The sequence below is a fragment of the Elephas maximus genome, chromosome 3 (genome assembly GCF_024166365.1).
Source record: "Elephas maximus indicus isolate mEleMax1 chromosome 3, mEleMax1 primary haplotype, whole genome shotgun sequence".
NCBI lineage: Eukaryota > Metazoa > Chordata > Mammalia > Proboscidea > Elephantidae > Elephas > Elephas maximus.
This window is the reverse complement of record NC_064821.1, coordinates 159016098-159028822: the sequence shown is the minus strand read 5'-3', so window position 1 is coordinate 159028822 and position 12725 is coordinate 159016098. Positions and strand designations below refer to the sequence as shown.

At 39.4% G+C, this 12725-nt stretch overlaps 1 protein-coding gene across 5 annotated transcripts in view; it reads right to left on the bottom strand.

Moving 5' to 3' along the window:
- The window catches only part of FMO5 (flavin containing dimethylaniline monoxygenase 5), a 77180-nt gene that overhangs the window by 16035 nt on the left and 48420 nt on the right, over positions 1-12725 (bottom strand). For all 5 annotated transcript variants that reach the window (XM_049879915.1, XM_049879916.1, XM_049879919.1 and 2 more), the window contains 3 exons: positions 11162-11350; positions 8040-8202; positions 2797-2939 (listed from right to left, as the gene is read on the bottom strand). In XM_049879915.1, coding sequence (XP_049735872.1) covers positions 2797-2939; positions 8040-8202; positions 11162-11350 — 495 coding nt within the window. The remainder of the gene's footprint in view (positions 1-2796; positions 2940-8039; positions 8203-11161; positions 11351-12725) is intronic.

The following is a 12725-nucleotide window of genomic DNA, read 5'->3' as shown; positions in this document are numbered from 1 at the left end:
TTACACATGTACAACTCATTTAAAACCACAGCGTGGTAAAGCTGAGCACAACTGGAAATCATTTAATCCAAGCCCCACAATTTTTTTTGTCCTTGATATTGTTTATATTACTACAAACCTATGGCCATCAAGTCAATTTCGACTCACAGAGACCCCACAGGACAGAGTAGAATTGCCCCCATAGGGTTTCCAAGGCTGTAAATCTTTAAGGAAGTAGACTGCCATATCTTTCTCTTGCAGAGCAGCTAGTGGGTTCGAACTGCCGACCTTTCGGTTAGCAACTGAGCACTTTAATCACTGTGCCACCAGGGCTCCTTATATTACTACAACAAACTGTTATTTATCCTTTATATTGTTATTAAACTTGTTATGCTTTGATTTTCTGTTTCTCTGAACGTGTTTTCTCAAGAGTGGGAGGCACATCCTACACATCTTTTAGTCTCCCCAGCACACCATGGCTTCCATGTATTGAGAGTTATGATCTGTAAGCCACTGGGCTAGGACCTTTATGTACAGTGCTCTTTAATCAACACAACAACCTCTTGAGGAAGGTCTTATTATCTCCCATTTACAGATGAAAGGCATGGAGAGAATGAACAACTTGCCTGAGATCATATAGCAAATAAGTTTAGAGCTGAAGTTCTAATCCAAGTCTGGCTGACTGTAAAACCTATGCCTAAGAAACGTTTCGTTAATGACTTAGTTAAAAAAAAAAATTAAGATTGCTCCTAGAACAACAGGAAGCTAGTCAGTCTTTCTGTGTCCTCTGATGGCAAATCCATCTTCAGGGCCGATAAAAGTTTGATATTCCCTGAGGTCAATTACCTGGCAAAAGTATCACTTCCTGTATATTACAAAGCTCTCTGGAGACACTTCCCTGAGCTGAAGGTTATATAAATACATTGCTTCGTGGTCTTTTGTGGAAGCTTTGATGGAGAAAGATAACCTGTCTACAGAGGGATAATCCTTTAACCCTTTACTTCACATGTATATTCTCACTGATCATATAAGCTCCATCATAATTAAGCATTTTTACATGTACAGTTGAAAGGCATGTGTGGTTTTAGGAGTTAAATGATTTTGTGTGCTGACTATATAACTTCGGATGAGTAATGTAAGTACTCAGAACCTCATTTAAAAGTTTCCCTGTTTATGAAATAGCGACAATAATATATACATCACAGGGAAGTTGTGAGAATTAAATAATATGTTTGTAAAAAGTATGGCACATAGTAAACACTTGATAAATGCATAATGGCTATTATACTCCTTATTCCAATTTTCCGCCTACCCCTTGATTACAAATCTGGAATTATAAGAGAAAAATGTAAAGAAGAATGCTTGACAAGAAAGGGATGTTTTCCCTTAGCAAAAGCATTATACCGCAAGAATTATACCACAGACTTCCTTGGCACACTGAAATTTAAAAGTCCATTTCAAAATTTTGGTTTACAAACATCTTCTCAGAAATACACTTTAATATGTAAAGGAAAATGTTAGAGCCCAGCAAACGGGTTTCTTCAACTTGCATTAATGGCGGGACATAATGTGCCTTCCTTGCAAACATAGTTTTGCTATGCATTTACCCAGTCATTCTCAGACATGGCTACCTTATCTCCACCTGCTCTGTGTGCTTGGTTCTTGGACAATCTGTAATTCCTCAGTGCAGGGAAGGTCCAGCTCCCTTTTAACTGACCATCTGATCAGCCAATGGTGTCAAAGAAGGCTCGTGCCATGGGTCCCCATACTTCTGTCATAATGCCCACACGGGATCTTGCTCTTTCCTATTTATATACGTATTTCCTGATAATGCTTGTTGAATTAATTCATGGAATAATGTATGAAATGGCTTTTGTGGTGATAGATGGGGATAACACTGAGAAGTGTTATTGGAATGGAATTGCTGGGCAAGGGTCATTTAACAAAGTTGGGGCATTAAGCTTCGATTTTAAAAAATAATAATTTTTAAAGCATATTCATGGAGAAGGACAGCATAATTAAAGTTACTGAAGATCAACCTGGCATTTATGTATTGCCAGTAAAGTTATGCTTTAATAAAGACGTGAATAACAAAATATAATAGTGACATGTCTTTTTCCGGGAATTTATAGTGAAGATACTTTCTTCCCAGTTCAAAACATATGATGCAATAATAATAATAATAAGACATAACACCAAAAAAGATAGAAATTTCTTTAGAGTGCACACTATTCTGTGTTACATAACTGTATGGGAAGGCTGGGGAGAGCTCCTCGTGTGTGCTTCAGTGTGGATGCTTTTCATATTGATAGTTACGTAGTCTTTGAAAAGATTAGACTATTTATTTTTTCTATTTGAGGGGTGAAGAGGAAAACACAGGCACCACCCTATGAGTGAAAAGCTTTCAATGACCACAGTGTACTTTCCTTCTCATAAGAATATGGCACTTCTATTGGCCAACCAAAGATCCTATACTCTGAGTGCTGCATTCTAATGAGCTCTCCCAGAAATTACTTGGTCTTCTTCAAAGCCAGAGGCATACTCTCAGATGACAAGTTGGGATTTATGAGCAGAGTGGTCATGAACTAATTCCTTAGTGTGAGTCCAATCGAACAACTAGAAATTTAACTGGTAACCTTGGCTCCATTAGTATCAATCATAATATTCCTAAATGAGGTCGAGAAATGAATCCTTCTATTTGCCATCTGTACTGATGGTTATATGAGGGTATCCGAACTCTGTGTGGGATTTACTGCAGCTTCCTTGGTGTATGCCTAGCTAGGTTTGAAGCAAAGTAAATAATTCACTGATTCAAACCTGCTTGGCTGTGTGACTGATCTCCACAGCCAGATCACCTCCAGAGTTTCCAATGCCAATTATAATGACTCTCTTTCCAGTGAAGACCTGTGGGTTCTTATACTCCCGGCTGTGGAAGTACTGTCCTTTGAACTTCTCAATCCCTGCAAGGTAAAGGTAAATAATCATTAGGTGATGGGTTATCTGATGAATACTATTTGTCAAATCATCCATTTTCTTCAGTTGGCTATATAGAGTTTAAGCATATATTCTCCACTGTGTTCTCCCTTCACTCAGCTACTCTCTTGTCTTTCTGAATAGTTCTGCCTATTTTCTTTTCTTTTCCCATAATCTGAGCAGAACTTTGTGATTTGGACAGGATCTGTTTCTTCTGTGGACTCATTCTAGTTACCAAAACCAAACCAAACCCAGGGCCATCAAGTCGATTCCGACTCATAGCAACCCTATAGGACAGAGTAGAACTGCCCCGTAGAGTTTTCTGGAGTGCCTGGCAGATTCAAACTGCCGACCCTTGGGTTAGCAGCTGTAGCCCTTAACCACTATGCCACCAGGGTTTCCTCATTGTAGTTGGTGCCAGCAAGTCAGTTCCTACTCATAGTGACGCTATGTACAACATAAGGAAACATTGCCTGGTCTTGCCCCATCCTCACAATTGTTGCTATGCTTAAACCCATTGTTGTAGCCACTGTGTCAGTCCATCTCACTCAGCGTCTTCCTTTCTTTCTCTGACCCTCTACTTTACCAAGCATGATGTCCTTCTCCGGGGACCCGGTCCTCCTGATAACATGTCCAAAGTATGTGAGACACAGTCTCGCCATCCTCACTTCTAAGGAGCATCCTGGCTGTACTTCTTCTAAGACAGATTTATTCATTCTTCTGGCAGTCTACGGTTTATTCAATATTCTTCACCAACACCATAATTCAAAGGCACCAGTTCTTCTTTGGTCTTCCTTATTCATTGTCCAGCTTTTGTCTGCATACGAAATGATTGAAAATACCATGGCTTGGGTCAGGCAGACGACCTTAGTTCTCAAGTTGACATCTCTGCTTTTTAACACTTCAAGGAGGTCTTTTGTAGCAGTTTTGTTCAATGCAATATGTCATTTGATTTCCTGACTACTGCTTCCATGGGTATTGATTGTGGATTCAAGTAAAAATGAAATCCTTTACAACTTCAATCTTTTCTCCATTTATCATGATGTTGCTTATTGGTTCAGTTGTGAGGATTTTTGTTTTCTTTATGTTGAGGTGTAATCCATACTGAAGGCTGTAGTCTTTGATCCTTATCTGTAAGTGCTTCACGTCCTCTTCGATTTCAGCAAGCAAGGTTGTGTCATCGGCATATCACAAGTTGTTAATAAGTGCTCCTTCAATCCGGATGCTGTTGTTCTTCTTTATATAATCGAGCTTCTCAGATTATCTGCTCAGCATACAGACTAAGTAACTATGGTGAAAGGATATGATCTTGATGCACATCTTTTCTGATTTTAAACCATGTAGTATTTCCTTGTTCTGGTCGAACAACTGCCTCTTGGCCTATGTGTAGGTTCTGCATGAGCATAATTAAGTGTTCTGAAGTTTCCAGTCTTCAGAATTTTATCCATAATTTGTTATGATCCACACAGTAGAATGCCTTTGCATAGTAAACAGAACAGAAGTAGACATCTTTCTGGTATTTTCTGCTTTCAGCCATGATCCATCTGATATCAGCAATGATACCCCTTGTTCCACATCCTCTTCTGAATTCAGCTTGAATTTCTGGAAGTTCTCTGTTGATGTATTGCTGTAGCCATTTTTGAATGATTTTCATCAAAATTTTACTTGCATGTAATATTAATGGTATTGTTCAATAATTTCTGCATTCTGTTGGATCACCTTTCTTTGGAATGGGCACAAATATGAATCTCTTCCAGTCTGTTGGCCAGGTAGCTGTCTTCCAAATTTCTTGGCATAGACAAGTGAGTGATTTCAGCGTTACATCTGTTTGTTAAAACATCTCAATTGGTATTCCATCAATTCTTGGAGCTCTGCTTTTGGCCAATGCCTTCACTGTAGCTTGGATTTCCTGAGACTCAAATGAGGAAGAAACATCTGCAAACATCCATTAATAGAACATGGAATGTACAAAGTATGAATGAAGGAAAATTGGCAGTTTTCAAAAATGAAATGGAGCACTTGAAGATCAGTGTCCTGGGCATTAGTGAGCTGAAATGGACTGGCATTAGCAGTTTTGAATCAGACAATCATATGGTCTACTACGTTGGCAATGACAAATTGAAGAGGAATAGCATTGCATTCATTGGCAAAAAGAACAATTCAAGATTTATCCTTAAGTACAACACTGTCAGTGATAGGATAACATCCATACGCCTACAAGGAAGACCAGTTAATACAACTATTATTCAAATTTATGCACCAACCACTAATGGCAAAGAGGAAGAAACTGAAGATTCTTACCAACTTTTGCAGTCTGAAATTGATCAAACATGTGGTTAAGATGCATTGATAATTACTGGTGATTGGAATGTGAAAGTTAGAAACAAAGTAGAGGGATCAGTAGTGGAAAACGTGGCTTTGGTGACAGAAATGATGTCAGAGATGGTATGATAGAATTTTAGAAGACCAACGACCTATTTATCGTAAATACCTTTTTTCAACAACGTAAGTGGCAACTATAAACATGGACCTCACCCAATGGAATACACAGGAATCAAATGGACTACACCTGTGGAAAGAAACTACAGAGAAGCTCGATATCATCAGTCAGAATAAGACCAGGGGCCTACTATGGTGCAGACCATAAATTGCTCATATTCAAGTTCAAGTTGAAGTCCATGAGAGCCAAAGTACGACCTTGAGTATATCCCACCTGAATTTAGAGACCATCTTTAGAACAGATTTGATGCATTGAACACTAATGATCGAAGACCACAAGAGTTGTGGGATGATATCAAGGATATCATACATGAAAACAGCAAGGGGTCATTAAGACTAATGGATGACAACTACCACAGCCTCCACCAGACTGAGTCTAGCACAACTAGATGGTGCCTGTCTACCACCACTGACTGCTCTGACAGGAATCACAATAGAGGGTCCCAGACAAAGCTGGAGAAAAATGTAGGACAAAATTCTAACTCACACACACACACAAAGACTATGCACACACACACACAAAGACCAAACTTGCTGGTCTGACAGACAGTGGAGAAATTCCAAGAGTATGGCCCCTGGACACCCTTTTTTTTTTTTTTTTTAATTAACTTTTATTGAGCTTCCAGTGAACGTTTACAAATCAAGTCAGTCTGTCACGTATAAGTTTACATACATCTTACTCCGTACTCCCACTTGCTCTCTCCCTAAGGAGTCAGCCCTTCCAGTCTCTCCTTTCGTGACAATTTTGCCAGCTTCCCACTCTCTCTATCCTCCCATCCCCCCTCCAGACATGAGATGCCAACACAATCTCAAGTGTCCACCTGATATAATTAGCTCACTCTTCATCAGCATCTCTCTCCCCTCCACTGTCCAGTTCCTTTCCTGTCTGATGAGTTGTCTTTGGGGATGGTTCCTGTCCTGTGCCAACAGAAGGTCTGGGGACCATGGCCGCCAGGATTCCTCTAGTCTCAGTCTGACCCTTAAGTATGGTCTTTTTATGAGAATTTGTGGGTCTGCATCCCACTGATCTCCTGCTCCGTCAGGGGTTCTCTGTTGTGCTCCCTGTCAGGGCAGTCATCGATTGTGGCCGGGAACCAACTAGTTCTTCTGGTCTCAGGATGATGTAGGTCTCTAGTTCATGTGGCCCTTTCTGTCTCTTGGGCTCTTAGTTGTCGTGTGACCTTGGTGTTCTTCATTCTCTTTTGCTCCAGGTGGGTTGAGACCAATTGATGCATCTTAGATGGCCGCTTGTTAGCATTTAAGACCCCAGACGCCACATCTTAAAGTGGGATGCAGAATGTTTTCATAATAGAATTATTTTACCAATTGACTTAGAAGTCCCCTTAAACCATGGCCTGGACACTCTTTTAACTCAGTACTGAAGTGACTCCTGAGGTTCACCCTTCAGCCAAAGATCAGACAGGTCCATAAAACAAAATGAGACTAAATGGGTGCACCAGCCAAGGGGCAAGGACAAGAAGGCAGAAGGGGACAGAAAAGCTGATAACAAGGAACCCAAGGTAGAGAAAGGGAGAGTGTTGACATGTTATGGGGGTGGCAACCAATGTCACAAAACAACATGTATATTAATTGTTTAATGAGAAACTAATTTGCTCTCTAAACCTTCATCTAAAGAACAACAACAAAAAGTTATTAAAAAGACAGGAAAGAAAGAAAAGACCAAAATGCATGTGAGAGGAAATTCTGAAACTTGCTTTTGAACGTAGAGTAGCTAAAGCAAATGGAAGAAATGATAAAGCAAAAGAGCCGAATGGAAGGTTTCAAAATGTGGCTCGAGAAGACAAAGAATTATAATGAACTGTGCAAAGAACTGGAGTTAGAAAACCAAAAGGGAAGAATGTGCTCAGCATTTCTCAAGCTGAAAGAACTGAAGAAAAAATTCAAGTCTTCGGTTGCAATATCGAAGGATTCTATGGGCAAAATACTAAACAATGCAAGAAGCATCAGAAGAAGATGGCAGGAATACACAGAGTCACTGTACCAAAAAGAATTGGTTGACTGAAGGAAGACGTCTGTGGACTTACAGACTCACAAATTCAAACTATCACAGAACCTCTCATCCTTTCATTCCTTTAAATACATATTCTCATTCCAATTAGGGTGATCAATATATGCACAGTATTTATGTGCATATATGTATATATACATATGTATTATATATACACACACACACATATATGTGTATATATACATCTCCAAAATGACAAACCAAGACAAAGACTGTAATTAAATTCTTTCTTCAAGTTTTCATATCTCCCTTAGAAACCCAACATTTCTATTTGTTTCCTAGATTGTTAAAAAATTCTCCATTCAACATAATGTTGACCAACAAGTCCACGTTTTTTCTTTTGATCCTGAGAAAAACTAATTTTCCTCTAATCTCCCAAAGTACCATTATCTCTACCCTCAAATACCAGTAATTCAAGTTACCCAAACACCAGGGACACATACAGAATTAAGCATATTTCATCCTGAGGTTAGGATCACTGAGACCGCAATACTCTCATTCCTCAGGGGTCAGGTCACAGGCATGATTCAAAGGTCTTCCTTCTTGGCAGCTTACTCACCAGGGAAGCTTTCCAGTGGTAGGTGAGCATTGGTGTGATGGCCAGTGCAAACCATGACTCCATCAAAGACGTTTACCTCCTCTTTCCCTTCAGACTTAGTGACCACATCCCATTGGCCTGAAGTAGGGAAATCAGGCCTCTTCCTCACAGTGCACACAGTGGTCTGAAAGGGAAATAATAGCCATAGAGGACTGTAAGTTTAGCCTATACAGTGGACACCTTCCCTGACATGGCTCTCCTTACAGAGTATTATTACACAAATGGCTGAGATCACTGGCACTGCTACGTAGTAGGGTCATGCAGGTATATTTGATCTTCATACTCCAAAAATAAGAATTTTTTTCTTTGCTTCAGTCAGAGTGAGAAAACTTTTATCAGGCGGGCTAAGTAAAATACATTTGTCAGGCTAATGCGGCATTCTCTTTTACTTCTTTTAAATAATATTTTATTGTGTTTTTGGTGACAGTTTACCCAGCAAATTAGGTTCCCATCTGACAATTTCTACACAAGTTGTTCAGTGACATTAGTTACACTTTTCACAATGTGTCAACATTCTCTTTAATTGTGTTCGGGTTGTTCTGTTTCCAGTACTCTAGTTTCCCTGCCTCCCTCCTTATCTTCTCATCTTTGCTTTACTGTAATTGTTGGCCTTTTGATCTCTTATAGATGGTTTTGTAATGGAGCACTGTACTCATGTATGATGTCCTTTATTTTTGTGTCCCAATCTGTTATTCAAAAGATGACCTCGGGGGATAGTTGTGGTTCAAGGTTTAAAGATTATCTCAGTGTGATAGTCTCAGGGAGTCCTCTAGTCTCAACTGGTCCAACTAGTCTGGACTTTTTAAGAACTTTAGTTCTGCTCAGTGTATTTCTCTGTTTCTATCAGGGTCCATTTATTATGGCCTTGATCACAACCGTTGATAGTGGTAGCCAGGCACTATCTAGTTCTTCTGGTCTCAGGGTAGATGAGGCTGTGGCTCATGTAGGCTATTAGCCCTGTAGACTAGTTTCTTCTCTTAGACTTTGGTATCCTTCTTTTTCTTTTGCTCCTGACAAGCAGAGACCAATAGTTGTATCTTAGGTGGCTGCTCGCATCTGCTCTGCTTCTAAAACTCATTGCTATCAAGTCAATTCCAACTTATGGCGACCCCATGTGTTATACAGGAAAACTGCTCCAAAGGGTTTTGTTTACGGAAACAGATCACTAACCCTTTATTACAATGATGCTGTTAGGTTAGTTCAAACCACCAATCTTTTTAGCTTAGTAATTGAATGCAAACCATTTGTGCCTCCCAGGGACCTCTGCTCCTGTTTTGTGGCCCATGCCCTAGGGTACTGTGACACCTGAATAAAGCCTGGGCTTCTCCTGTGCTTTTATGACATTCTATGCACTAACACCCCTCCTCCTCCACCAGACATCCTGGGACCCTCTGATGCCTTCTTATCCCAAGTCCTGTTCTCACTGGCTAGCCTTAAACATGTAATCGAGCTATAGGACCCCATTGCCAGGTGGAGCAAAAAAAAAAAAAAAAAAAAAATTTCAGTGTCTTCTATTTTATGTAAACAAACTACTCTTTGGCTTTCCTAAATACCTATTTTGCAAATAACTATAAAAAGGCTGTGAGATGGGAGAGTCAGTGGTGTAATCTTTAGCTTTAAAAAAAAAAGATAATAAGATTTACTTTACTTAGTCTAAGGAAACACCAAGAATATGCTCCTATGTGGTTGTAGGGCCCTATGACCATAATAGCTTCGTGGACTAATAGAGATACCCGTCCCTGCACTACTTACAGTTCCTCTCTATAATATTCTTGTTTTACATAGGCTGGTGCCTCTGCCTGGAACACTCCTTATTCTTGCTTCATTTAGCAGGCTTCTACTCATCTTACTCTCCCTTTGGAGCCCTGGTGGCACAGTGGTTAAGAGCTTGGCTGCTAACCAGAGGGTCACCAGTTTGAATCCGCCAGTCACTCCTTAGAAACCCTATGGGGCAGTTCTACTCTGTCCTATAGGGTCGCTGAGTCAGAATTCACTCAACGGTAGTGGGTTTGGTTTTTTGGTTTCACTGCCCCTTTAGCATGCATACCACCTCCTCTAAGAATTTCCTGGTGCCTGATACCTCATGGCCCAATGGTTAAGAATCTCTCCTTTGAGATACCATATATATAGATTTCTATGGCACTTGTTACACTGTGTCTCTTTATTCTTCTGTTTCCCCAACTAGCCTATGCTTACCGGTTTTTTGTTTTTTTTTAAATCTCTGCATCAACACTGGTTAGTATGATACATAAACTTGTTCATAAGTGTTGCTTAAACAAGTGAAGAGAAACAATACTGTGTGGTAAATGACTAACCTTGGAAATTCTCACTGGATACTACCATTTTGTTATTGTTGAAACAACAGAAGGCAGAATGATCTGAAGGCAGATTTGGACTTTTTACTAGTTGTCATAAATATCTGCCCTTTTATGACCATGGTTAAGAACTATAGAAAAACCACAGGAGACTGTTGGGCAGGAAGGAGCGACTGAAATGATCTAGTACAGTCATCTGGTTTTACAAACAAGGCAAGACAAATAAAAGTTGAGTAACTTACTTATCCGAGGTCGCAAGTTAATTAGTAGCAGAGCAAGGGCCAGAACTCAGGCCCTTGTTCCCCAGTTCAATGTTGTTCCCTTACACCAGAGTTAACTTACTTGCTTCCTCAGTGACTTCCAGAAAGTACTTCACTGGGTTGTTGTGGTGATCATATAAAATAATGCATTGGAAAGCACTTTGGGAAAGTAGAAAATAGCTTGACAGTAGCAGACAAGTAGTGGGGCCAGAAAGTTTTAAAATTCTCTCTATAATAGGGAAAAACTTCCCTTCATCTCATGTTTTATTACAATCAAATTGTGTAAAATGAAAACAGCTAAAGCATTCTGGTGGGTATGGAAGAAAGACTTTTCCAGGAACATTTTTCAGACACAGAGGGGACAAAGAGTAGAGTTTTTGTCTGGGTAGGATAGATACATAGAATATCAAGTCAATCTTTCAATGCAAGCACTTGCAAATGAAAGCACATTATTTATTTATTTTTGACAAACAACTTAAAACACAAAGAAATCCACAAAATTCCCTACCTTGAATCGAATATACTTTAGAAGGTCAAACTCTTTCGCGTACAGCCTGAAGTACTCCAGGACGTGGGAGTTGTGCATGAAGTTGGGATAATGATCTGGGACGAGATAGTCGCTGAAGCACATCATCTCCTTAGAAGTATTGATGATCACTGATTTGTAAATACTGGCCCTTCCTTCTTCAGGATTCTCCTGCAGTAAATAAGAAGCATTCATAACAATTTCAGAATCAATTTCATGGTTTACAAATAGTCAATAAACATTTGAAAAAGTATTTTGAAAGAAATGCAATTAAAACAAACTACGCACACACACACACACACAGAGTGTTGGATATGAGCCATACCCACTGCCATCGAAGTCAATTCCAACTCATAGTGACCCTATAGGATAGAATAAAGCTGCTGCATAGGGTTTCTGAGGCTGTAAATCTTTATGGAAGCAGAGTGCTACATCTTTCTCCTGCAAACCAGCTGGTAGATTTGAACCACTGACCTTTTTGTTAGCAGCCAGGCACTTTAACCACTGTGCCACCAGGGGTCCATGAACTATATTCCCAGTATTTATACCTTGTATAGTCCCTTCCCCTTGAAGCTGAGTTGACTTTGTCACTTGGTTTGGACCAACAGCAGCATGCAGTTGAAGTGATCCTGCATGGCTTCCAAGATTAAGTCATAAGTAGCTTTGTAACTTCTGGGTCTCTTGGAAAACTTATTGTGATGAAGTCAGCAACTGTGTAAGAAATCCAACCGCCCTGAGACTGGTACACTGTGAGGAAGCCTAAATTAGACACATGGAGAGAATGTTTAGGATAGAAAGAGATGTGGCCAACCTCCGGGAATTCTAGCTATGCCAGCTGAGTTCCACACATGTGAGCAAAGGGGCCATATCAGATGTCCAGGCCCAGTTGTCGTCTGAGTGCAACCACATGAGACTCCAAGTGAGAACTGCCTAGCTAAGTAAGTCTTTAAGTATATTTAAATGTGCATAATTTATTATATGATATAATGTGTATATTATAGTTATAAAATACATTATAATGACAAAGTACATATAATTTGAATATAAAATATTTAATATATAGTATAAACATATATTACTATATAATTAAATATATAAAATATTTTAAAGACTAGTACTCAGTATTAGTAAAAATGAGGTAAATGGGTGTTTCTACTAGAAAAAGTATAAGCTGGTACAATGTTTTCTGGAGAGAATATTGCAATATATATGAAAACCCTTGAAACTTACTTAGCCCTTCAATCATTAATTTACTTCTAGGAAATTATACTAAAGACATTTATGTTAAAGAAACAAAGGTTTACATTAAAGGATGTTAATTATAGCCTTATTTATAATATAGAAAGGAAACAAGCTAAATGCTCAACAAATTACACTGAAACTCGAGAGCCTCTGCTCTAAGCCCTTGCTACCCGAAGTACCATCTGTGGACCAGCAGCAGGGGTTAAAAATGCAGAATCTCAGGCCCCACCCCACTCTTATTGAATCAGAATATGCATTTTTAGCAAAATCCCCAAGAGATTCAGAGGCAAGTAAAAGCTGAGGA